This window comes from Phocoena phocoena, chromosome 2 (assembly GCF_963924675.1).
Source record: "Phocoena phocoena chromosome 2, mPhoPho1.1, whole genome shotgun sequence".
NCBI classification, from domain to species: Eukaryota; Metazoa; Chordata; class Mammalia; order Artiodactyla; family Phocoenidae; genus Phocoena; species Phocoena phocoena.
The window spans coordinates 28,804,376-28,831,475 of NC_089220.1; the positions used below are offsets into that span (position 1 = coordinate 28,804,376).

Sequence of the window (27,100 nt, forward strand, 5' to 3'; positions counted from 1 at the left end):
AGAAGACGTCAAAGTCATGAGAGCCCCTGGCCTGCTGGTGCGGGGCTGGGTGACGTCTGCAACAGGCCTCAAGCCATCTGGTGGGGGTAGGGGCATAACTCACCCGGCAGCTGCCATCCACGCAGATGTCCCGTTTGCCAGGCTCGCAGGGTGTCCCGTCGATGACGGCCTCCCTGTGCTTGTAGTAGAAGCTCTCCCCCTTGGGAATGCAGTTCAGTTCACATTTGTTTGGGGCTGTGGCAAACAAGAGGGGAAAGCTGAGAGGCTGAGCGAGGTTCAAGGCCTGTCCTAGCAACAGCGAAGTGTAGGCAGGAGCCAGAAGCACGCGCGCCCACGACTGGGAGGGGCCCACAGCACCATACATACTCCCAGTGGCTCAGAATCCCACCCCCAACCCAGGGAGAAGGGATGCTCTCCCCGAAACCGCTGCATCTCTGGGAATCCCTGGGAATCAAGTCGAAGAAAAATCCCAGAATAAGGAAAAAGCTAGACATTTGAAGAGGTCTATCCCAGCCTTATTATTTATAATAGTCCAAGTTTTAACAATCAGCTACTCTATTATCTATCACTAGAATATTATGCATGTTGACTGTGCTATTAAAAACTATGATTATGAAGGCCAGACAGTAATGTGGGAAGACGCTTATAACAGAGTGCAAAGTGATTCTATGTAATAACTACAAATATGTAAACAGAGAGAGAATAATGTGAAAAGGGCTAGCATGAAATGCTAGCCGGGATCCTATGAAAGAGATAGGGTTAAGGTTTTTTTCTTGTTTCAATTTTTATATTTATCTAAATATTATATACACATTGTTTAAACAGCCCAGAAGTGCTAACAGGATTGTAATCACCTCCACCCAAAGAAGGCATCCCTCAACAACCCTTTTTAAACTTTCCTCTGTGTTCTAATTTTTCTATAACATGTATTTAAATTATTTTCAACATACCCTCAACCTTAGGATCCAGGAGGAGCAATGAATGCAAACCACCCCACTGGGGCCACCCCCGCCTCTGGCCAAGACCCCTTCCCCACCCCAGAGCACACACAGCTCTGTTTACTGATTTGGAACCCCGAGTGCCACAGAGTTTCCAGGAGTCATCCACAGTGAGCAGTGAAAACTACTACTCAGAAGGATTATCCTAAGGTATGTCCTGACTCATCTAAAATGTTTTAAGTACACATGTTAGTGTTTTTTGTTTGTTTGTTTTCTTGAACTGTATTGCTCTAAAAATTAATGACCTACATCTTCCTCAGATTTACCCAGAGCCAGGTTCCGGCCCCAGAGACTCTGAGTAAACGAGCTCTTGCCACATCAAGCCCCCTGCAGCCCAGCCTGCAGTTTGCACAAACTCGGGCACAGACTCCACTCGCCACCTCGCACCCCAGCCCCTGCCTGGCCCCCCACCATGCCTCCTGCCACGTGAGGAATGCTTCCGGAGCAGGCCAAAAAAAGAAGTCTCAAAACGTCAGAGGCTTGGCCAAGGCTTTGTTTGAAAACGTACGTACAGAGGGGAAAAGGATGGAAAAACCTCAAAACGACCACCACTGTTGTGCCCTGCTGGGGGTACTGGAGGTTTCTCTTTAAATGTATTTGACAACGTGTCTATAATATGGTAATGAGAACTGAGAAATGCAGTCAGTGTAGCAAAGAGATCCCCCAAAGATGGGGCCCAGCATAGGGCAACGCAGGGAGGGGCAGCAGTCGGAGGGACTCGCGCACTTACCGCCGTAGTACGGCAGCCACTTGTACCGCCGCCCCTGGAACTCCTGGCCGTCGAACTCGGCGCACTGCTCCGCCCTGAAGTCGCGGGCCCCGTCGGGACAGCTCTGCGGGGCGAAGGGGACAAGGGAAGGGGCTCGTGGGTCCACCACTGGGGTCTGCCGCCCGGTTAGCCCCGGGGAGGTGGGGTCCTGTCCCCCCAACCCCCGCTGTAGCTTCGGGGAGGTGGAGTCGGGTCCCCAGGGTTCCCGTGAGCCCGCTCTAGGGGCCTTGGGCTGCCCGGGCGAAGCTATCATTTCAGGGTGGGTGAGGAAGGGGTTGCTGTGCACCGACAGGAGGGCCCCCGAGGGCTAGGATGTCAGCCGAGCAGGGAGTCCGGGAAGCTGTCCCCCACCCCCGGGGGTTTTACCTTACCTCAGGGCGGCAAGAGCGGTGGCTCCGGGAGGGGCCCACGCAGCCGGAGCCCCCATCTCTCCTGCAGGGCGAGAGCGCTGGGAAGACCCGAACCCCCATGACCCAACACCCCGCCCCCTCCTGGGGCTCCCCCGCCAGGACCCCAGCTTCGGTGGCGCCACCTGGTGGGCACCACCGGGCCCGAGGGGTGGCAAGGAGAGGAGGGGTGCGGCCTCACACATAAATCCCTTTAGGTAGGTTTAATCAGCCCTCTGTTTATACCTGGGAGAAGCCAGACCCAGAAGTCTAACTACCCCGGAGTTTGTCTAACTTGGGGCCTCTCTGCCTCTTAAAGCAAATTCCCAGAGAAGCCTCAAATTCTGCCCTTGGAGACACAATAAGATATAATACTTACCCACTTGGTAAGGTTATTCTGCCACTTAAGGAGTAAATGAGGATAAGGCACTTATAGTAATGTCTTATCTCTCTCCCTCTTCACGCAAAGTTTTCAGGAACAGGTAAACCCACTGACAGGCAGGGTGTCATCACCCCTTCTTTTGCACCCTATAGTACCTATCAGAGTGCAGAGCACAGAGCAGGTGCTTACTAAGTCACTTAGAGCGAAAAACATCTATACTTGACAAAGAGGCTGACAGTAGAGAAACCACACAGGTTAAACTGTTGGAGATTATTCATTAATTCAACAAGAATTCACTGCACCTGCCAGGCACTGCATGCGGATCTAGAGACTCGGGGTGGATGAAGCAGGAATGGCTCCAGCCCCCTGAAATAAGGTTGTTGTTGCAGTCAGAGTGTAAGGACGTGGAAATGACTCAATTTCAAATTCTCCACTAACGCTGCTCCCAGCACAAATCCATTACGTCGTAGGTCCTGCCCCTGTGGCCTGGCACTGGCCCGGGACACCTAGCCCAAGACCCAGCTGCTCCCTCACGCCTGCCCTCTTTTTACAAACTGGCCCATTCCCGCCTTCCTACCTCTGGGAGTAGCAGGGGCGCTCCCGGAAGCTGACGCCCCCTCCACAGGTCCGGCTGCAAGGGCTCCAGCTGCCCCAGGAGCTCCAGGTGTCACTCTGCCGCCTCACCCTGGGAGCCTGCGGGAGGAGACACTCAGGAGGGGACTCAGCACTCGGAGCCCCACAGGGTGCTCAGGGCTCCCCCGGGGCCCCCTGTCTCAAAACACCCCCTCCCCTGCAAAGAACCTGAAATCTTGTCTCTTAGTGCCAAGCCTTCAGGACGGCAGCACCACCAGGCACCCGGACATACTCATTTGTGGAACTGGCCAGCTGTCACCATAAGGAGCTGGGAGCCGGCCTTCTCATCCGTCAACGCCACCTCCACCAGCCGCCCCTACTTGCCAAGTACAGCGGGCAAGCCGCCAAGCTGGGGGCAGAGATCTCTCCCCTGACTGTGATATCCCCTGGCTGGGAAGAGCCTGGTTTGAGAATCAAGATGTCTGCAAACATTCCCTTGAATGGAAGCCCACGGATCAGCAAAGCATGCCCTTCCAGGAGGGAGATACAAAAGGGCAGGAAGAACAGCGTGTCATCAGGCAGACAGGGCTCCACCTGTGCGGGGAATGTTGCCCACGGGCAGCGCCATGTTTTTGTAGCTCTGGCCTATTAGAATAAGAACTTAATCTAATCGTGCGTGCGTGCGTGGTTGGAGTGGGGGCTGTGGTTTCTTCCTGCCGATCTGTGGCAGGGACTCCCAGGACTTTCCTAATATCCATCCTCCCCTTCTCCTATTAAGAGAACCCTTGACTCTTAGCTGGATACCTGGCTGCCTCCACCCCAAAATTCATTTCCCAGATTTCCTGCAGCTAACCACAGCTATATCACTAAATTCTTGTCAGTGAGATGTACATAAAAGTGTTGGGTAGCAGCCTCCAGTACAGGCATACCTCAGAGATATTGTACGTTTGGTTCCAGAACACCGGTATAGAACAAATATGGTGAAAAAGCAAATCACACAAATATGGGGATTTCCCAGTGCCTATAAAAGTTGTTTGCGTTATACTGTAATCTATTAAGCGTTCTGTCTAAGAAAAAACAGAAACAAATGTATGCACCTCAATTTAAAGTACTTGGGGCTTCCCTGGTGGTGCAGTGGTTAAGAATCTGCCTGCCAGTGCAGGGGACACGGGTTCGATTCCCGGTCCAGGAAGATCCCACATGCTGCAGAGCAGCTAAGCCCGTGCACCACAACTACTGAGCCTGTGCTCTAGAGCCCGAGAGCCACAACTACTGAGCCCGTGCCACAACAAATGAAGCCCGTGCCCCTAGAGCCCATGATCCACAACAAGAGAAGCCAACGCAATGAGAAGCCTGTGCACCGCCATGAAGAGTAGCCCCCGCTCGCCGCATCTAGAGAAAGCCCACACGCAGCAAAAGACCCAACACAGCCAAAAAAATAAAATCATTTATTTTTAAAAAGTACTTTATTGCTAAAAAATGCTAACCATCATCTGAACTTGCAGAAAGTTGTAATCTTTTTGCAACAGTAACAAAGATCACTGATCATAGATAACTAACAAGTATAATGATGATGAAAAATTTGAAATATTATGAGAATTACCAAAATGTGACACAGAGACACAAACTGAGCAAATGCTGTTGGAAAAACGGCACCGACAGACTTGCTCGACACAGAGTTGCCACAAACCCTCAATCGGTAAAAAATGCAGTATCTACAAACGCAATAAAACAAGGTGTCCCTAAGAGATAGCTTGCATGTGCATTTGCCCTTTTTCTTCTTCCTCCTGTATTCCTTCCTGCTATTTGGAAATCAGATGTGATGGCTGGAGTTGGAGCAGCCTTCTAAACTATAAGGTAATTTGGGAATGGAGGCTTCACATAGTGAAGCAAAGATAGAAGAATCTGGAGCCTGGAGGATGTGGTGAGACAGAACATCCCTAGACTTCTGACCTCTGGGTGTTTATTTGAAAGAGGGATCAAGTCTTTCTTGTGGAAGGACTGTTATTTGGGACTCTGTAACAGGAAAATAATCCTAATAGATACAGTTTCCCACCCGAAAGATCGGACACCCTGCAGCTGGCATCAGAAGCCCACATGCTACACACATATTCTCTCATTCACTCCTCAGAACAACCTGACGGACCCCAGTGCATGGAGAAAAGAGAGGCAGAGAGAGAGGGAGGCACGTAGGAACAGGTGGACACAATAGCAGGTTGTCTCCACTCAAGGCCTCTGCTCTTTCACCAGGTTCCCACCGACCTCACCTGGAGAACCAACGCCGACACTAGCCGAGGCCTAAGGAGCTGGAGAAGTGTTGGACTTGATTTCTTGCTAGGAGGCAAAAGGTGGACTGGAAATATGTCCCGTTTGCTGGAAGGGGACTTTATTTTAGGGCATCACGACATAAGAATCTCTAGGGGAAAGAAATCCCTGCCATTTTCCAGAGGAAGAATTCAAGTCCTAATGTGGAAAAGCAAACTCTTCCTCCCGTCGCGAGCCACCCGCCGGGTGAGGATGGAGGTTCTAGCGCCTCGGTGCCAAACATTAGGTTTTCCTTGTTTTATAATAAAACCAGAACCCTGAATCAAAACAACTCACACATGCAATGAACCACGTACAAAACCAAGAAGGAAGGGCCAGCCAGACCAAAGGTCTGAGCTTTCACACCTCAAATCATTTACCCTTCAGTTCTAACTGGGCCAAACTCGCCAAGCCTCCAAAAACCAGCGAACCAGAATATAAAAGTGTTCTATGAAATTTAAACTAAAATTTACTTGGATCCGTTCCCATTTTAAAGGGGAAGATATTGAGTGTCGGGGTTGGAGGGTGACTTTCCAGGGACCACAAGCACCTCCACTCCAGACTCATCACTACAAAATAAGAATTCTGGAAGCGGCCCACAAGAACTGCTGCTTTCTCATCCTGCCACCTCCGCCTGGCTACTAATTACCTCTGACCAAGTCCTGTTTGGATGTCAGTCTCACTCCTGAAGAACAAGACGGAGCCTCCCCAGTCTACCCTTCCCTGCGACTGGGCTGGGCTTACCGGCGTGGGCAAGGCAACAAGGGGCACCCCTGCCACCCAGCCACCTTGGGCCTTCAGGATGGGGTGGGGGAGGACTCACCTGAATACAGGACCCCTTAAGTACCAAGCCTTACAAACATCCCCTTGCCCCCGAGCCCAGCACCCGTGAAGCAGGCATCCTAGAGCCAGGCCCTGTCCTGTACTTTAGTTTCTCTGACAAAAAGAAAGCAGCCAGCCAGCAGCATCACAGACACATCTTGTTTCTCTATAATTACCCAAACCATGAGCCGCATGGTGGTGTGAAGCCAGAATGAGCTGCTCCAGTCCACCCTCACCCTGGGCCTGTCCTCACCTGCCCCCTGACACTCTCAGCACCCCACCAGCTCCTCCTCCAACCCCCACCTGGGCAACTCAGGAGCCCCCTTTCCTGCTGCACTGTTCCCAGGGGATCAGCTGCCCGACGTGCATGGGTGAGGGTGGGAGTGGGAACAGAGGCAGAGGCGAGGAGATTGAAAGTCCCCCTCGTGAAGCCTCCCCCCGACCAGCCTGGGGTTGGGGGCGGCAAGGGGCGTGGTGCTTTATCCCTCCGTAATCAGCTACTCACACTGCTCAGGCTGACCCCTGTCAGCACTGAGAATGATCCCATGAAGTTCTGGGGGTCAGGTGAGGAAGTCCTGGCCTCAGCTAGAACCGGCCCGGGCCATGGGGCAGGGGGCTGCACCCAGCTAAAACCAGCCTGAGCCACACCCTCACCCAGACAGTGCAGGGGGTGTGGAGAGTTTTCAGCCCCAGCTATCCAGGTGTCTCTAAGGGAGAGAGCACCAAAGAGGACCCAGGTTGCTATGGATACCTTGACTCACTTCACCTGCATGCAACCTGTGGGTGGGTGTTATTATCCCCCTGCCCCCCCCATTAAAGGAATCTAAGACCTGGTGATTTGCTTAGGGTCACAGCTGTTAGGAGGTGGCTCTGAGTTTCATCCTGGTGTCCTGACACTGTCACCATGCCCCACCCCCACCCTGAGCTCTGAGCTTCAGCCAGGCACTAGGATAAAGCCTGTGCCGAGGACCTCAGAGTGTGGCACTTAGGGAACAAGGACCATGGGGAGGCAAAGATGACCCGGAGATGCCAGAAGGTGGTGGAGAGGACATGAGCAAGGGGGCTTTAGCCCACTCTCTGCTCTGACTGTGGCCCATGCTAAATCCGTGGGGCTCTGGAGCAGTGCCCACTGCTGACGTCCATCCCTGCCTGCCCCTCTCGGCCCTGGTCGGAGGAGTCCTTCTCATCCTCCACTCACATTTCCACTGAGGCATCATTCCCCCTGCCCTCCTCAAGGCAGCAAACAGTTTGGGTCCTTTCTCAGGGGTCCTCCTGCTGGCCTCGGAGGGCTAGGTAGGGCTGTGGGTCTCCCCCTGCGGAGCGCCCTCCAGGGACAGGACAGAATCTGTGCCCTCCATCCTGTCAACGCAGGAGAAACTTGTCAGGAGCAGCCTCCAGGACCAAGCCCTGCTCTGCAGACAGTCCCTTCCCCAAAGATCGGTCCTGTGGTCTAGAAGATTCTCTGTACCTCCATAGAACCCAGGTGTGTTCTCCAGGGAGCCCTGTCCTTCGGGCTAATGAAACCACTACTGTGATCACCAGTTGACTTCCTGTGTCCACTTTCTAAATTTGCGCTAATGCGGTAGCCACTAACCGCATGAGTCTATTTAAATTCACATTAATCAAAATCAAATGAGATTCAGTTCCTCAGCTGCATTAGCCACATTTCATGTGCTCAGTAACCACATGAACTGAGTGGTTATCTTATTGGACAGCACAGATGCAGAACATTTCCATCATCTCAGAAGGTTCTATCGGTCAGCCCTGCTCTAGATGCTAACCCCAAAGGCAGTGGGGAATGGCTGGCACCCCAAACCGCCCCACTGAGGAGCAGCTGAGTTTGGTCCCAGGCAGGTGGCAGACATCTGGTGGGATGGGCCACCTAGCCCTGCATCTTGTCTGGCGCCAGCACTGACCCCCTCTTCCTTCCACCGTGATATACCACCCGGACAGGACGTTCCCAGCATTAGCAGTGCCCCCCAGCACCTTCTGAAGGGGGAGGGCGCTGGGACGTTGCCATTTCTGCAAACTGTGCCTCAAAGCCAGGAGGGAAGTTTCAAGGTCCCACCCCTCTTTGAAGGAGCTGGGGCCGAGGGTTCCCTTCTCCCACACCACCGTCCCCGTCGCCGACATTGGCCCTCTCCTGGGGATGGCGCCACTGCCGGGGGTGCTCCAGCCGTCGGGGACTCCGGCCCGCGGCCAAGCCCTCGCCCCCGCCTCCCCAGCAGGGTCCTCCCGGGGCGGGGCGGGGCGGGGCGGGGCAGGGTGGAGGGGAAGGGTCGAACTCACCGAGGACCCGGGCGCCTGGGGCAGCAGCAGAAGCGCGAGCAGCAGCAGCTGCATCTCGGCCTGGCCTGCGGGAGAGGCCAGGGTTGGAGCGCGTGGGCGGGACAAGGCGCCGCCCCACCCACCCCGAATCCCGCGCTCCTCGCGGTCTCCTGGGCCGGCGCGGCGCGGGTGGCCTGTCCCTCCTTCCCGGCTGCCCACAGGTGACCCGGACACCCGCAGAGGGACTGGTGGGGATGCCGTGGGGCGCAGCGGAGCGGCCGTGCCACTCACACGGTGAGGGAGGGAAGGCCCGTCTATAACTGGCTTCTAAAAGTTCAAGAGTAACTTCTTTCAGGGTTTCAGAGGGATGGAAAGAGGGCAATTAAAAATACTTCCTTAAAAACAAAGACAAGGGCTTCCCTGGTGGCACAGTGGTTGAGAGTCGGCCTGCCGATGCAGGAGACGCGGGTTCGTGCCCCGGTCCGGGAGAATCCCACATGCCGCAGAGCGGCTGGGCCTGTGAGCCATGGCCGCTGGGCCTGCGCGTCCGGAGTTTGTGCTCCGCAACGGGAGAGGCCACAACAGTGAGAGGCCCGCGTACAGCAAAAGAAAAAAAAAAAAAAAAACTTCCTTGTTAAAAGACCGGGAGTTCAGAATCAAAGCAATCAGACTCACTGTTTTAATTCAGCAAGAGATTCTTTTTAAAAAGCCATTACAGCGCTTGTTTAAAAACTCGTTAATAAAAATGTTTTTTAAAGTCTCTGCAGGCACTTTTAAAACTCATCTTAAATGCTTTAAAAATATTAATTGTATCTTACTTTAAACCCAAGCCAGCATTTCTCTGTACTGGAGAAGCTCCACAAGCAGGTTCCCTAAGGGGTGTGTGTGTGTGCAGAGTGAGTGCAGTGTGTGCGTGTGTGTGTACAAAATGCCTGTGTGCACGCATATGTGTGCGAGTGCAGCAGGTACAGAGTGTCTGAGTGCAGTCTCGTGCATGTGTGCAGTAGGTGTGCAGGTGTGTACATGTCACTGTACTGGAGAATGACATACACAACGTGCCCCTTTCAGTACAAAACATTAAACAAGCACTGGCTTGTATGCTTAAGTTTTAAAATCTGAAATTCTATCATTGTTCTCTTTAATTTTCTTAAGCATAAAATGATTGCAGTTTAGAAGAACAAAATAGAGCATACCTAAGCCAGGTTCAGCCAAATATAACCTGGCACATTTAACCATGCACATGCTCCGTTAATTTAGCACCAACTGTGATTCACGTAGGCATCATTTTCTCTGCAAACCGGAGGTCCACGCGGCTGGCGGGGTGAGGGCGGTGGCGTGCTGCCTCCCGCTCGCACCGCCGCGGTCCAGCCTCGCCTCTGCGGCCCCTCGTGTAAGAACCGCGCGCGGGAGGGGAAGCCGAGGTGCCCGGGGAGCCTTGTTCTCGGGCTAACGGCAAAGATGCTGCTTCTCTAAAGTAGAGACTGCCTTCAGGGGGCGGGGATGAGCCTAGCTTAAGAAAAGACGGCAGGAAGGACAGAAGAAAAGAACTTTATTTATAGTTGCTACTGGGAGCGGCGGACTCCGGCCGAGCGGGTCTGCGGCTCCGCGCGGGCTGTGCTGGGGGCCGGCGTCTAGGGTCCCCTCGCGCCATTCCCGGTCCCCACGCGAGGATCTCCCCCGCGCCCGCCCCGCGGGGGGAACGGGCCCCGTGCAGCCCCCGGGACGGAGAGGGGCGGCTTGCGACGTGAGGCGCGGGTCGGCGGTGCAGGGACCCGGGCTCGGGCGCTCCAGGCCCACAGCCGCCGCGGCACCGGGGAAGGGGGGCGCTCGGTCTCCGGAGACCCGCGCCGGAACGGCGTCCGACGTGGGGGAGGGCAGAGGAGGCGGGAGGGTTGGCGCGGGCCGCCTGGGTTGCGTCTGTCCGCCCGGCCCCAGCCCTCGAGGCTCCCGGGGTTTCCTGCGCGCCCACGACCTCCCCCACCCCTGCCCGAGGGCGCGCGACGCGGAGCGGGGACCCGGCGCCGCGCCCGCCTCAGCGGAGAGTGGGAGGCGGGGTCTCCTCCCGGGGCCCCCAATTCCTCCCACGCCGCTCTCCCCGGGAGCCGGGCGGGGCAAATTCCTGCAGCAGCCCAGGGGCGAGCCGCCCCCGCCCCCGGGGTCCTGTCCATCCTCCTCCTACCTGTCTCCCGGAGCCCGCTCTGTAGGTGCCCGCCCCAGCCCAAGTCTGGGAGGTCTGCCAGGCCGCCCGGAACGCCTGAGGAGGTTGGACTTTCTCTCCCCGCCGCTGGCTGGCTTCCTCCCCGCCCATCTCCCCCCGTACAGCTCTGCTGACATCCATCCCCGGTGACCTGCGATGCCCAGGGCCTCCATCCCTTTGGGTCTATGCCAAGGCTTGGCTTGCCCTTCGCTTTTGGGGCTGGCACCAGTCCCATTTCCTCTCTACTCAAGTCTTCCGGTTCTGTGCCATTCTTCCTCCATGCCCACCTTACATACAACACAGCCCTGTGTCCAGCCGTCTGCTTGTCCTCTACCCCTGAATTCTATGCTTCGGCCACAACTGAGTTTCTCCACACACAATCTGCTGTTTCCCACCTCCCAGCCACCATTTCCCGCTGCCTAGAATGCACTCTGGAAAACCCCTCTTAACCTTGCAAACTCCTAGTCACCCCTCAAGATCCGCCAAACATCATCTTCTCTAGAACCCTCCCCATGCCACCCCAGGCTAAGTTGGTGGCCCCTTGCTCCCTCAGTCTCCATCTCTGTCTGCTGTAGTTCTATGGTGCATCACACAGCAGGGATCTGAGTCTCCCTAATTCAGCTGTGAGGTCCCTGAGGGTAAAGCATGCATCCCTGTCATGTGAGTTCAAAGCACTAGTTGGGATCAAGGTAGGAGCTCAATAAATGCAATACATTTAATTTCCTTTCCTAGCTGTCCTTCTTTTTCTCAACCAAGGCACTCCTTGTCTGCCATCTCTGTTTTGGAACTGGAAATCACCTATCCCCAGAAAAATAGCACTGGCCCTGGGGCACTCGGAGGTGGGGAGGTCACAAGGTTGATCCCTTTCCCTCATCCTCTTCTGTCTTCAGCCCATTTCCCCAGCCCAGCTATTGGGCATTTCTCCCCTGGCCTCCTGAGGGTCAGAGAAAAGTCATCAGTGGGGAGCTCACCCGCTCTTAAGACCTCCAGCTCCTGCAACTCATCTCCCTGGGCCATCACAGATGCTCAGACAAAAAGCTTATTAAAACATAAGCATGTTGGGCTTCCCTGGTGGCGCAGTGGTTGAGAGTCCACCTGCCAATGCAGGGGACACGGGTTCGTGCCCCGGTCCGGGAAGATCCCACGTGCTGTGGAGAGGCTGGGCCCGTGAACCATGGCCGCTGGGCCTGGGCATCCGGAGCCTCCGCAACAGGAGAGGCCACAACAGTGAGAGGCCCGCGTATGGAAAAAAAAAAGTAAGCTTGCTAAATCTGGCCCATTTCTTACCTGTCAGTGAAGAGAGGAGATGCAGCAGCTGTGTAGCAGGGGCCCCTGGGGACTTCTGTGAATTCTTAGGCAAAGATAAAGCTTGGCAGAGAAAAGGGAGTGGGATTACCCAAAGCCTCTCTAGAAAAGGAAAATCTGTTTCTTCCATTCAAAAAGCCCCACTCCCTGCTCCCCTCAGCCAGGAATTTTTGGAGCTTGGTCAAAGGTCCCTGTAAAGTGGGAGGCAGCTGCTTCTCCTGCTGTGGGGTTGAGCAGCCGAGGCACCTCCCGGATCTGTTCCTGGTTTCCCTCTACGATCTATGATCCCTTCTTCTCGGACACCCCGGCCCATGATTTCTTACTCCTCACCCCAGCGGCAAAGGAGACCCAGAGGCTGGGGAGGCAGAACCCGCCCACAGTGCATCCTTGGACCCACCAACTGGGCTCTGGCTGTTACTGGTTAGGGCAAGCACTGGCCTTTAAGCCTCACGTCCCACCGCCTCAGAGAGACATGGTGAGCATGGTGCCCAGCACATAATTCTTGTCCATAAAAAAAATGGTGTGCACAAAAACATGGTGGTTTAGAAGGAAGATTCCAAGTGAAAGTGTAAGACCTTCTCTTCCATTGTAAATTCCCCTCTGTACTGGCCCTGTGTCACACTCACTGTGGCTGCACCAGGCTCCCTTCCACTTGGGGCTGGGGGTGGGGTTAGCCTGGGATGGCAGAAGCAGCAGGAACCTGCCCTGCCTCTCATTGTGTGTGAACTCGGGGCAAGTCATGTCACCTCCTTGTCTCAACTTGCTCACTGAGCCTCACGCAGAGGGTGGTGGAGTAGGGAAGTAATTGGCTTCTATAAAGCTGCTACCAGGAGCTCAATAAAACTTAGTTCCTTTTGTCCCATGCTCCCTCCACCCGCATCCTGGATTCCCAACATCTTGAACATCTTTGTAGATTGCAGATCTAGGGACACAGCCAAGAAATAAGTGGCCAGATCTCTTTGTGAGGCTGGGTTGGGATGGGGAGCTGAGAGAAGAGGGAGATGGCGAAACCTCAAAAGCCTCAGGGCTCCCGGGATGCACCTCGGCCAGGAAGCCTTCCCTGTGCTCCCATGGTGTGGGGTTTGCCCTAGCACTTTGAACTACTGCAGTGATGCATTTGTCTCTCTTTCTCCGTTTAAGTTGTGAACTTTGCAAGGGCAGTGGTCTGTGTTGTTCATCATTGTGCCCTGTACCAGGGGTTGGTCGTGGCCCTGAAGGTGCCCCTCAAGAGAGTGGTGCAGGAACCACGGCTGGTTGACAGTCTCCAGCTGCCAGATCTACACCGCATTCCGAAAGGCTCTCTCTGCTTCTGCTCCCTTCCTTTTATCTTTGCTGCATTTCCCCCAGTAGATCTCCCGTGCACCTAACCTGACCTGACACACGGGGCTCTTGGTTACAATCTGCAGAAAAGGACATGGCTAACTTAGAAAATTTATTCAGAGGAAGGACATTGGGAGCTCCTGGAATTGACAGGAAGCTAGAGAATCAGGCACAGAAATGGGCTGGAATCACAGAAACGGTCATAGATCATGGCCCAGGACCAGTGCTGGTTAGGACATCCTGCTGGACACTTGACTTTAGGCAATACTGACCCATGTCACCCCCAGAAAAAGCCCCTTCTAGACTCCAGCCCCAACAGGAGCATGTCGGCACCCTGACTGCCAGGACCCGGGAAACAAGACTTGGCAGGTTCCCCAGATGGGAGTTCAGGCGCGGGACTACCCCAGAGAACAAATGTCCACTCTCACCCTGGGGCACCAGCACTCGGTATCTGCTGACCTGAACTTAGAGAACGCCGCTTCTCTCCTTTCTTCTGTTTCGGATGGTGGTTTATTAATTTATTCAGTCCTTGAACACCTGAGTGCCTATGGGGAGAGTAAATGTCCAGCGGTGGTAAACGCTTAACAACCAGCTCTCTGGAGGAGAAGCACTGCTTTGTAGCGCTGATCAGTTTCCATGGCTGTTTTCAAGCTACCGAAGCAATGTCGCTAAGCACGGGGTTGCAGAGCAGCTCTCCCAAGCCGTGGACTGTAACACACGGATCGTCCTGCCCTTGGTGAGTTCACCTTCCAGTAGGGCACTGCATTCTACCCTTGTGGGTTCCTTTAGAATAAAACAAAGCTTACAACCTGAATATTCAAATATTTCCACTATAAAGTCACAACTTATGCTGCAGCCCACTACGAATCCAAAAGGGAAAAGAGAACACTTCACATTTGAGGATTTCTCCATTTACCTCTCTACTTCTCCCCACCCTCCAATACATACATCCATTTCCCTCGATATAGCCACTCAAAGTTGGGGGGGTGGGAAGGAGAGCGTTCAAACACTCGGTGCCAGTCTGCACCCCTCCACACCAATCCCCTTTCCTCCTTCCCACTGCCACATCCAAGTCAGGACCTTGAACAGGAAGTGAGACATGAGAGGGCAATGCTCACGATGGCTGACGAGAGGCCATCACACGCCACCTGGCCTTGGAAGGGAGTGTTACCCTCAAAGCTGGGACAGAAATAAAGGTTCCTCAACCCTCCCACTGACACAAGGGCCATCCAAAACAGAACAGAATTCCTGGGATGTCCTTCTGTGCCCTGGGGCCTGAACCCAGATCCTGGGACAGGGCACCAGGGGGAGGTTGAGGCCTTGTGAAGACCCTGGGGTGTGGGCAGGACACTGCCCTGGGGCGGAAGACTGGAGAGCAGCAAAAAGGAGGAAAAGAAGGGGTTTTCCAGAAAGCTTGTCCTGATTGGCTCCCACCCAGCAGGTCTATCCTCAGAGATCTCATCCCCTTCCTTCCACATGGACACACACACACACAAGCACGCATGCACGCGCTGGAAGGATCCAGGCTACAGTCTCCTCTGGAGAAGCCAGTTGCCTGAACTCCTGGAGACATTAAGGGGCTGGTATAAGGAGAGCCCCTCGCCCACCCTCTGCTTCCTGAGGGGGAAGGGCTCTGGCCTTCATGGGGTGTGAGGCCAGCCTGCAGAGCACAGCCTGGAGGGTCCCTCTCAGCCTAGCATGGGTGGCCTGGCCTCTAGAGCACAGCTGGTGTCCCGCGGCTGAGCCCTGTGGCCTCGGTGCCTCAGTCATTGCAGAGCGAGGGCAAGGTGTCATTCTCTTGTTGTGGGTTCTGACTCTGGTTCGGCGTCTCCTGCTCTGTGGCTGCTGTCCCTGTGGGCTGCCAGGGACAGGTCCTGGATTGGGGGCCCTGGAGGCCAGCAGCCAAGGCTCCTGAAATCCTCTCCTCTGGGTTTCTCTCCATCACTCTCTCAGGACACTGCTTACCTCCTCTGCTGCTTCAACCTCTGTATTTGGATGATTCTCAGCCCAGAAATGGAGAGGTGACTGTGCCTTGTGCCCAAGGCCTGGAAACATTACCCAGAAAGTTAGAGGACCTGCACCACGCAATTCAGAAACAGACTTTCCAACACTCAACTTAACGAGGGGGAAAGTACTAACTTTTTACCTTTTTGCTGTGCTTCTCTAACCAGTAAATTTCAGACCCATTATCCTGGACCCCTATTTTAGAGTACAATGCCACTTAAAGATGAGTGGTGTTGTGGTTACTTTTGTTTTAAAACAGACTTATAGACTTGCAACATGGACAAACCTTGAGAACAGGGTGCTAAGTGAAATAAGCCAGATACAAAAAGACAAACATTGTATGATTCCACTTATAGGAGTTACCTAGAGTAGGCAATTCATGGAGACAGAATAGTGGTCACCAGAGGCTGGGGACGGGGGTGGAGGAGGAATGGGGAGTTCGTGTTTAATGGATACAGAGTTTCAGTTTAGCAAGATGAAAAGAGTCCTGGAGATGGATGGTGGTGATGGTTGCACAACATTATAAATACAAATACCACTGAACTATAATCATTAAAAATGATTAAGGGAGTTCCCTAGTGTCCTCGAAGTTAGGATTCTGGCCTTTCACTGCCATGGCCCGGGTTCAATTCCTGGTCAGGGAACTGAGATCCCGCAAGCCTCACGGCACGGCCAAAAAACAAACAAAAAAAAAGTGGTTAAGGTGGTAACCTTTATGTCATGTGTATTTTACCAGAATAAAACAACAACGAAATGCATTATGAAATAAAATTACAACTTTTGTTTTCTTAAAACTCCAGAGACATTTCTGCCCGTGGCTGCCACTCTGGGCTGTGCCCAGGACCCTCAGGGTCTCTCACGTTCCTCTGTTGCTTGAGCAGCTTTAGGTAGAAAATTTGAGAAATGCTGTCTGCCTTTACAGAAGAAAAACCGGAGGCCCAGAGAGGTGATCCAACTCACAGTGCCCTCTGTCCTGGAGGTAAGAAGCACAGGCCTGGGGCAGCCCCTCCCACTTTCTTGCTGTATGTGTCTGGGACTGTTATTCATCTTCTCGAAGCTTCCATTTTCTCACCTGTAAAATGAGGATAACCCTACTCATGGGTGAGGTGAGGATGACCTGAGACAATGCTTGTGATGGGCTCAGGGTAGGGCCTGGACACGTTAATAGTAAATGCTCAATGGACGTTGGTTTTATGGGGCAAGTACGTTCCTCTGGGGCTTTTCTTGGTTAAATGAGGGGTAAGGAGAAGTATTAAGAACCGTACCACCCATTATTCCTCCTGCATTCAACATGGTGACACTGGCCGAGGACAAACCCATGTATTTCTCAAGATGTCACAAGTGCTCCCTGAGGAGTAATCCTGTGTGGATTCAACCCCGACCACCTGTTTATAAATACTGGGTCTCTTAAGCAGATAAGGCCAACTGACCTCAGGCTCCACCAACTCCAGCACAGCCTTGTAAACAAGGGCAAAGTGGTTAATGTTTGTTCTTACTTAAAACATGTTCCCACACATGTGCCCTGTTTATATCATCCTGCATGGAAATCCCCTCCTGTGGACCCCTAATCCACCCATTACTTCATGTATTCACCAAACATTTACTGAGCAGTTTCCAGGAGCCCCAGATGGGTGGGTGAGTGCATGCACCCAGCTCCCTCTTACCACTCCGGCCAGCGCGTCCCCATACCTGGCAGCAGGAGGGTTTGGGTGGCTGGGCAGAAGGCACACCTCTGTGGTCTATGTGAACGTGCCCACATTGGTCTGGCTCAGAGGCATCAGGGTGCATGAGACCGTTTCCTCTGCCAGCCTCCCTGTCCAGAAAGCCAGTCTGCAGACAAAGGCTGTCTGCTCTGAGAATAACGAAGAAGGAGTGTGTTGGGGAGGGAGGGGGAGCCACAGGAAAATCAAACCTCAGGGAGATGGAGGCAAGAGGCAGGTTCCCTGCCCCCACCAGCCAGAGACAGAATCCTGGAGCAACACATTCTGGGAGGGAGGGGCTTGCCGTGTGAGAAACTGGCTGGGCAGAGGGGGGGTGAGTCAGGGAGAGGCTGTGGGAAACAGCTGGCTTGGCTGAGTTCCCAGTGGGGAGATGCGGCCAGACTTATCTCCAGCCCCAGGGGCAGGAGCCGGGGCCGCTGAGGGGGCGACCAGGCCTCGCCCGACAGAAGGCTGGAGCACTGCCAGGAAGAGACAGGCAGCCTTCCAAGCACCCAGGGGCCGATGGGGAGGGAGCCCAGCTCGCTGCTGGCTGCTCTGCTCAGCCCCCAGCTTGGCAGCTCCCAGGCCTGGTCTCTGGGGAGCTCCAACTGGGACAGGGCCTCTCTGGGTCACATCACCTGCCTCCCCTCACAAATGTTCACCAGTGCATTTGACTTAAAAACAATTTATGCAGCAATTAATGAACGCTTGGAGTGCCCTGGTGAGTCATCTCTAATGACAAAAGTTGCATAATCACTTGTAACAAGTCTATGACTTCATTATTTACTTATTTAAGTCATTAGTTTATCTATTGCACAATCGAGGAAAGGGGGGATTCTAACCCTTGTTGGTTAGAAAGAGTTCCCCAAAGGATGATGGGACAGGGAGAGGACCCGGGTCCCTGTCACCCCTGAGGGTGGGCTGCTCTGGGGTCATTGCCATGGGCCCATCTGACACCAAAGGGGTCCCCGGGCTTAGAGGACAGGATCCAACATCTGCAGAGAGTCAAAAAGGCGATGCCGTCAATAGCACATTAACCCCTGGGCAGGCTGGCTGCACCGTGACGTTGCCACAGAGGCTGAAGGCCCTTAACAAACAGCCATGGAACTCACTTCCAAATGCCCAATGAAGTAACCTGAGAACCAGAGTAGGCACATTAACAAAAACAGAGTCTAGCCCATCTCTCCCAGGCCTGCCTTAGAGATAGCACAGACATGGAGGGAATCAGGGTGAAAGTGGACACCCTCTTGGCATCCTCAGACCTTGCCCCCGGGCCCTGTGCAGGTTACCCAGCATAGGAAAGCCCTTTCCCTCCCACTGGGATGTTACAGTACTCAAGCCTGATGACCTCTTCAAACTGGATGACCTTCTGGCTGGGTTTGGCGTCTCAGAAATAAGACTTCCCAACGAGATTACACGACAGCGGAAGATGGCGGGGAGGTCATTTTCAACATCTCAGAAAATCTGAGGAAATCACACATTCACGTCTATCTGGCTCAAGCAAGTTAAAACTCAAGTCATTTCACTAAACATTTATGCTATCTTATGGCAGATGTAGGTAAATCCGATTAGTAAACAGAAAAACAAATTATTTCCCAAATGAGTTATACAGTTCTTGGTGGGCAAAATCTCTGAAAATCTAAGTGCAGGATAAAGTTCCAAAAAAACCTCTCCTCAGTTTCCTTGACAGATATGTGATAACCTTACTGGGAGAGGATGCACCTACCCTTAAAAAACTCACTTAATTTCAGGTATTTAGGTGTAGTATAAACATTTTTATCTAGCTGCCAGTGCTGTTTCCACTTTTAAAGCATCCTTGTATGTACATCTTTGAGGTTAGTGGTTCTTGACTAGGTCTGCTACCCAAGAAAATGAATCCAATCAGAATTTCATCCTCGGTCCACTTCGAGGTGTTCTATGGGTAAAAGGGTAACAAAATCCTTTTCTCTTTTGCATGAGGAATTAACCTTGGGTTACTACATAATTAAAACAGCTTTAGGGGAAGAAAAGACAGAGTCTGCAAGAGTATGTCACCCTTTCTGTCAAGAATTAAGACTCCCACCAACTTGGTTTCTGAGGCTTTTCCATCTCCCTCCATTAAAGGGTCTGGCATACCAGGCACAGAAGGGCCAGCCCATGTACGAGAATCAATCTTTGTCAAGAATAAGAGGCCCTGTGTTGAAAGGTCCCTGTGGTAGGTCAGGTCATCATCGTCCACGGTTTCTACAAGTCATTTAATGAAGGAGGTATAGTCTAAGTAAAACTGGAAACAGATTTAGTTAACAAATTAGGTTTCCCTCTGAGTAAATCAACTGAATTCAAAATCCAATTATCCTTGGGTGTCTCCCACGTTCCTCCTTTTTAGCTTATGCTCTTTGTCTTTTTGCCGATTCAGATTCTTCCCTTGTTCCCAAACTTGGTTCAAACCTTACACTGCTGGAGGAAACTCCGTGCTTTTTTTTTTTTTTTTTTTGGCGGTATGTGTGCCTCTCACTGTTGTGGCCTCTCCCGTTGCGGAGCACAGACTCTGGACGCGCAGGCTCAGTGGCCATGGCTCACGGGCCCAGCCACTCCGCGGCACGTGGGATCTTCCCAGACCGGGGCCGGAACCCGCGTCCCCTGCATCGGCAGGCGGACTCTCAACCACTGCGCCACCAGGGAAGCCCGGAAACTCTGCTTTTAAACCCTGTCTTTTGTGGATCCCTCCTTACTCTGCTTTCCCATTTAGGTCATGTAGTGAGCCAACATTGTACCTGCTTGTACTCAAGCATGCTGTTTCACTTTTAACCAGATCCTAAGCTACTGGTGGGCAGGGCCTCCTCCGACTCTGACCCACAGAAGAATCCCCAGGGAGAGTGGTTGTGCTACAAAAAGCTGTGGTACTTACCTCGTGATGCAGGAAATCCAGCCTCATTACTCCTGCTTCTCAATCTGCTTGAGGACATTCTTCCTTCTCATCGAGAGCACCATTACCAGGGCCCCTAAGAATCAGATAGCTGTCAGCTGACGAGGACAAGTCATGATGCTGCTCTGGCAGACCCTAGTGACACTGCCTACAAGATTCATAAAAGCAAATGATGCTTCTGATTCCCATAGGAGGGAAAGACACCTTTTTTTTTTTAATAGTTTCTTTCTTTTCTTTTTCTAACATCTTTATTACCTTCTTTGCTTCTTGATGCCCTTGGCCAATGTACTCAGGAACACATCTACCACCTCTCCTCTGCTTCTTCTGAAGACAAATAGGCCAACTCTGGTTTTTCTGCCACAAACTTATTTTTGACTAATAATTCCCAACACCGTGTATACAATTCACTGTGTAGAAACAAAAGGCTTTGTAGAGTTTGGGGGTAGAGTGATAGGACAACCTATGCTCTACCAGGTCAATAAAAGTAACGTTGCTTTTTTCCATTCATGTGACCTACATAATAATTTTTAAAAGATAATCCTCTAGCTTATGAAATATCTACACTGTACTACAACATACATCCTATAAGTTATTTTAATAGTCTTTACATTAATTTGAGTTAGATGTTTTCTAGAAGAAACAGTTTTCAGAAACTAAGTGTTAAGAATAGTTGAAGGCTTCCCTGGTGGCGCAGTGTAAGAATCTACCTGCTAGTGCAGGGGACACAGCTTCGAGCCCTGGTCCAGGAAGATCCCACATGCCGCAGAGCAACTAAGCCCGTGTGCCACAACTACTGAGGCTGTGCTCTAGAGCCCACAAGCCACAACTACTGAAGGCTGCGTGCCTAGAGCCCGTGCACTGCAACGAAGAGTAGCCCCCGCTCGCTGCAACTGGAGAAAGCCCGCGTGCAGCAACGAAAACGCAATGCAGCCAAAAATAAATAAATAAATAAATTAAAAAAAATAGTTGAGACTTTCCATAGATTTAATATTGTACCCTTCAGAGATGTGGCCTGCTATAATCCATACCACTTTATTATGAGTGAATGATGGAAACAATGCATTTGTGTTTCTAAACTGTTTCCTGATAATCGCTGAATAGTTTTCACAGTTACATATTATAATACTTTCATGTAAGAAAATTAGCACAGCTGGAGTCATGCGGTCTTTATTAATTTGACAAAAAACAGGAAAATCTGCACTCATCTATCAAAATTATATCTTACCAAGAATTTGAAAGGTATTTAAAAAAGATGTATTCACAGTCTGTCTGAATCGTGTACAAATCAGTGTCTGTAGAAGCAAAAGCCAGACAATGAACACGTGAGGGTAAACGATCCCACTGAAACCCACACCCCAGCACCTTGATAGCACCATAAACACGACAGTCCTGTACTCAGTTCCGATAGTTGACTTGTAAACTGTCCTGTTGCAACACTTACTTATTTTAAAAGGAAAATTGCTTTCTGGGAAGTCCTTCCTGCTACACAGACCAGGCTGAAGTGCTAACACCAGATTCCAGGGCCCAGGGTGGACTCAACTACTTCCTCGGGGCAACGCTGAAGCTGTCCGAGGCCCTGGGAAACAGCTTAGACATTCAAGAAGGGAGTTCACTTCAGCACCAGGCTGATCTTTAATGCACAGATCTGAAGTGTTTCTTGCCAGAGGAGAGGACTGTTCCAATGATGCTATCCAGATGATTTGGGATGTGAGCGTGATGGTGGCCTTGCTGGGACACCCTGCTCTGCAGCTTCAATGAGGGTTGTGAAGAGCTGAAACCACTGTTTTTAATCTCCCGTGTCTGGGGAATTTAAAATGAGGCAAGAAGATCACAAGGGTCACTTCCTGGCTCAAATTTATGATGATATTATTTCATCCCAGGGCAAAACCAAACATCCAGTTTTCAAGTCTCTTCCCAAACTCAGCGTTCAGGATCCTCTTGGAGTTGAGGAGAAAGACAAACGCAAATCTAGAGAAAAAGGAGTACTTTACTGGAAGGATTGATTTCTGGAAGACTCAAGTCACCATAACATCAATTTTCTAAGCCCTCAATAACAGTTACCATGAAAAGGGGTTATTGACAGGTAGCTAATATCTTAGAGAAGTTAAAGCTGGTATTTACCAGAAAACAAGAGACTACAGCTACATTCTGAGGTTACATCTTACTCATTTTTGCATCCTTAGACTCCAGCACCATGCCAGCAACACAGAAGACATTGAACAAAATTTTTCATCGTGGTTTCTGAGCTCATTTTCTTCAGGGCTAGATCATGAATGGGCAAATACGCAAGGCCAGGCACTGGGGGTCAGGATCAGAGGCTTCCTTGAGATGTCTGACCCTGGAAGATCTTATGTGGTAGTTCTGTCTCACATTTTACAAAATACGATCAAGACTACATATATAAAGCTTGTTGAGGCCAAGTAAAGGGCAAGTACTAAACATATTATTTGTTTGGGCATCTGTTATGGAAGGAGGGTTTTTAAAATCAAGGGACACTTTGAAAAATGGGGATCCGTGAGTTTAAAAACACCACCTCGTCAGTTGTTGCTTCTGTAGTGAAATCAATAAATTGTTCACTTATGATTTTCTTTCAAGATGCTCAGAAAGCTTCTCCTTTTTCTGATCAAGAGAGTTATTTACAGTGAGAGCTGTGATCTGAGGACCACACACTAACCTGGTGAGAATCAAAAACAGAGAAGCGATCCCTTCCTCTTTGAAAAAAAATCCTCTACAAATCCTCCAAATATGGTTGGTATTTCCATAGGCTAGTTTGTGGCAACATTCTGTATGTAAACACTCTCTATTCTTCTGTAGGCCAGTCAGACACAGACATCAGTGGTCGCCCTTCTTCCTACTGTCCTCCCCTTTTTATTAAGCAGGTCAGCTGGGCTGGTCAGGTTTTACCATTTGTTCTGTCTGGTTCCACAGCCACCCCTTGCCCCTGGGCGGGGGTGCATCCTCAGTGGAATTGCTACTGTTTTCTCTGGTGACAATCTATTTTTCATGGTGGAAGACTAGCATTTTGATATTTCAGAAACAACTGAATTGACTCTAAGGAGGTTCAAAGGAAAAGTCTGCGTCCGAGACCGGTGCTTTAAAGAAATAAGATGTATTCTCTCTATGCTGAGATGTGGTTCCATCTTGCAGAAAGTGACAGGTCTACGGTAATCTTTCTACATAGGACAGCAATACATAGGATGGATTTGAACACAATCACACACACCACACACCCTCTTCAGAGATAAACCGTTCATGAAAGAGACAGCCTGTTTGGGATCCTCACACAAATAAACTACTCTAGGTCAGAGCTCCCTTCAAGACTGCTTCAAATCTTCAAATCACACATTAGTGTTCAGGTGGCTTTGTTGTAACTGCTGAACTTCATGTCTTCCTGGAAGATAATACCCACACTGTCACATATCTGAGGAGAAAAAGAAAATCTTGGGAAAAAGGGCCTAAGAGGAGCCAGTTTTTACACACAGGTTAGTACCAGAACATTACTCCTAAAGTTAGTTTCTTATAAGAAATATTCCATGACAGAAAACAAATACTCTAAACTCCAAGGAGAACCCCAAACCAGATCAAATGATGGCTGGAGAGACAGCAGCAGGGAACAGAGGGAAAGCTGGCCTCTCTTCAGCCACAAGGAGAACTAAGTTTCTCACAAAGGCCTAGAGTCTGATCACCATGGCTGAGGGCTGTCCGTGGTAGAAGAGGGGGTGTTCCCCGGCAAAGCTTCACCCAGAGGTGCCGTGTGCTCGCAGGCGGAGGCTCCGTTCAAGTGCACTGGCACAGCCAAACTGCACAGGGCCTGAGCTCTGCAGCCCAACTCTCACAAAGGTACGTTGACACGAAAGGTAACGTGGAAGGGAAAACACAAAACACCCACTGTGAGGTTCTTGAGGAATCACTCGGATCCCCTCCTTCCCAGGCCAGGCCGTGAGCTCATCTTGTCCCATTGGCTGTTGGAGGCCCCTCCTCTCCCCTCTTGGCCGCTGGTTCTCCCCCTGACCCTTGGTTCTCCCACAGCTCACCAAGTGAAGTAACAGCTATCTCCAAGCTTTGTACTGATACAACTGACTCATAAACTTTATAAACCACCAGCTTTTGGCTATTTGTTCAAATTCTGACCTACTGTCAAGAGACAATGGGTTGTGGTTAAAAAGAAAAGACAAACCAGGACAGAAAGTGCTTCACCAGCCATCTTACTCTTCTTTAATCCTACCGTCTTTGGGCACATTGCATTTGCTATTTAAGAAAGTACGAAAGCCAGGCTGGTAGCATTGACTCATGACACATTCTTTGCACCACACACAGAGCAAAATCCTAGAACAACTGGATCATCTGCTTCCACAACAGAGCTGTCTTATTCGCTGTATAGGAGAAGTGCTTGTGAGGGGAGTACCGGGAGAGAGACGGAAGGAGGGAGGGACCTGGGGGCAAGTGAACCTACAAGTATGCCTAAAAGTTAGGAATTTGGTGGAAAATCCAGAATTTACCTAAGGGTAATAGGGAATTGTTGAGTTATAGTTCCACTCTTTCCAGAAATAAATGACTGCATTTGGAACCTGAGGTTAAGACTTTTAAGATAAAGCAACCTCAAAAAAGTTCAGACTGGCCTTGGGAAGAAATGGCAGCCATACATGGTAATGAGCTTCAGTGCTTGAGAACAAGTGTCAAAATCAACCTACACCTCAGGTGAAAAAGAGTCTTATTTAAAAATGCTAAGTCTGCAGCAAAAAGTCTGAAAGTTTGAGCCCCTTTCCATCTTTCCATTTTGCTCTGGTGCCTGCTCTCCTTACAGTATCTCGCGAAAAGGTTCAGAATTCAATACAGATTTATTAGGTTGACTTTCAACATGTAGTTTAAGATGAAGAGTCCTGTTTGGTTTAAACCATTTCAGTTAACCTCTTGGTAATGGTAGTCCTGAGAGTCTGCAGCGTTGGTAAAATCCACCTGTGACCAAAGGTCAACCTGCTGGTGGGAGCACAGCAACTTTCTGGCTCATCACTTTGCCTTGTTCTTGTCCCTCAGATCTGGCAGTTTCTGCACTGAGGGACTCGGTCCACCACAATGACATGTTCAAAACCATTTTCTGTAGACACCTCCTTCCAACGCCCAATAGTGCAGGTGGTCAGGAAGACTTGGAAGGAAGCTGCAAAAAGTCCAGCTGGGAATCTTGACTTTGTTAGGTGTGGACACAGGAAAATCACCTTTGTCCTCCCCAGATTTATTATAGTCAAAGGAGAAAAATCCATGAGATTCTAACTGCAAATATGCTAGATATAAAACTGATGGAATGCTAATTGGTCCATAAAGGGTTGCACAAGATAATCTGTGGCAAAGTAGAAAACAAGCCCAAAGGTGATAGAGATTGGAAGAGCTGGCAATGCTTTCTTGAAAATGGCGAGGAGCAATAATGTAAGGCACAAACCCTGTGGAGAAGACGGGAAAAGACACAAACCCAGACATAATTATGCAAGTATTTTGTGCAAATCAACTCAATCACAAGTCTCAGTTTTAATTTAGTTAATTCAACACAATCCTTTGACATTAACTTTTAGAACAAAATTTTTTCATTAAATCTGGAAACAACATTTATTTTCCTTTGCAACAGAGATCATTATCCATACATTGTTGATATTTCATCCCTAATTCTAGATAGGGAATAGAATCTGAAAATAAGTAAAATTATTTTTGAAAACAAATAAACAATACTGAAATTTCTATCTAAACTACTGGGTTGGCTACTGTAGGTTTAGTTTGGCTAGCTAAAAATCCCAGAGGTGAAGAACATTCTTTATGCTGTCTGGGGGCAAAAAGGTGCTCATGGAATAAACCAATAAAAGTTTGTTTATAAAGTGTATACTGTTTTCTTATAAACACAGAGCAGCTATATAATACACCCCATTTTTTATCCTAGTTACTGAGACATTAACTATAAAGTCTGGAGGGTGAGCTGCATATAAGGTTTATCCAAAGTAAGTAATTTTCTTCTTAAAAGCTTCAACACATCCAGAAAACTAACCTCAAAAGAGAAATAAATGAAAATTCTAACTGGTCGTATGATCAAGATAAATCACAAGTGTAATCATGAAATAAATGCATAAGTAAAGGCTCTCGTCTAACCTCTCATCCAACTTCACTCACATATATCAAAGATATCACATCTTTAGCAAAAATAGCAATAAGAAATATGAGTCATTTACTTAAATCATTGTCTTGAAAGCTTCAGGCTCACGTTGTAGCACTGTGAGCAAAATCTGTGTGTGATCGTGCACTGAGCTAGCTTTTCTTGCCTCCTACTTACCGCCCAAAGGGCACTGCTGCAGGTCGTGGCCTTAAACACAATACCACCACCAAACGCAGACTAAGTGAGGATCTGCTTACCCCTTTAAGACTGATCTAATTCCTTACATTATCTATGCTGCTGGGCTTGAAGCAATGGTTCCTGCTCAGAGGTACTTACCAGAATTTCCTGGGGAACTTTTAAAAAAACACACAATTAAAACAAATTAAATATTCGGTTGGCCAAAAACTTCATTTCGGTTTTCCATAACATCTTATGGAGAAGCCTGAACGAACTTTTTGGCCAGCCCACTAATATCTCAGGGTAGAGACCCACAGTTTTAAAAGCTCCCAGGTGATATTAATGTGTGGCCAGGTAGAGAATTCCTCAGGTGAGGTCCAATTATTTGTGTTTTTTAAAAAGCTCCCCAGGTGATTGGAACACTCAGCCTAGCTGGGGTTAAAAGGACCGCCTTTTAATCAGAATTTTGAGATGAGTTCTGACACGTTTTTAATCCGTGTATACTTACAATTAATATGGCTACAAAACAGGCTATGGTTGTGTTCCAGTCTCCACTGGCTGTTGCAGAAGCTTTACCAACCAGAACACTGTAGAAAATGAAATCTCCTAATCCAAGTTTTACTCCCCCTAAAAAGGAAAGATTATAAAAATATAAAGTTTGTCACTCTTAAAAAAAAGAAAGTTTGTCACTCTTTGCTATGACTTCACAATGCAAAACTGTCACTGCCCCCCGCCCCCCATCCTATGCTGAATGAGAAGTCAGTAAATGATATCATACAAAATTAGGCTTTAGCTATGTTTTCCCTTTCTTTTTTGGTTTTCTATAACAGGAGGTTCAGATGTTATGTGGCTAACTC

General features: G+C 50.2%; 2 protein-coding genes across 6 annotated transcripts in view; both read right to left on the bottom strand.

Annotated features, from left to right (window-relative positions):
* The window catches only part of PAPLN (papilin, proteoglycan like sulfated glycoprotein), a 31,663-nt gene extending 23,086 nt beyond the window's left edge, over positions 1-8,577 (bottom strand). For all 3 annotated transcript variants that reach the window (XM_065871811.1, XM_065871809.1, XM_065871810.1), the window contains exons 1-5: positions 8,524-8,577; positions 3,113-3,228; positions 2,139-2,199; positions 1,729-1,831; positions 104-234 (exon numbers count right to left, since the gene is read on the bottom strand). In XM_065871811.1, the coding sequence (XP_065727883.1) occupies positions 104-234; positions 1,729-1,831; positions 2,139-2,199; positions 3,113-3,228; positions 8,524-8,577 (465 nt within the window). The remainder of the gene's footprint in view (positions 1-103; positions 235-1,728; positions 1,832-2,138; positions 2,200-3,112; positions 3,229-8,523) is intronic.
* Positions 8,578-24,122: 15,545 nt separating this feature from the next.
* Positions 24,123-27,100, bottom strand: part of PSEN1 (presenilin 1) — a 75,487-nt gene continuing 72,509 nt past the window's right edge. For 2 of the 3 annotated variants that reach the window (XM_065900215.1, XM_065900221.1), the window contains 2 exons: positions 26,752-26,870; positions 24,123-25,368 (listed from right to left, as the gene is read on the bottom strand). In XM_065900215.1, coding sequence (XP_065756287.1) covers positions 25,213-25,368; positions 26,752-26,870 — 275 coding nt within the window. In that variant the 3' untranslated portion in view covers positions 24,123-25,212. The remainder of the gene's footprint in view (positions 25,369-26,751; positions 26,871-27,100) is intronic. The other variant, XR_010657823.1, reaches the window with a different exon arrangement.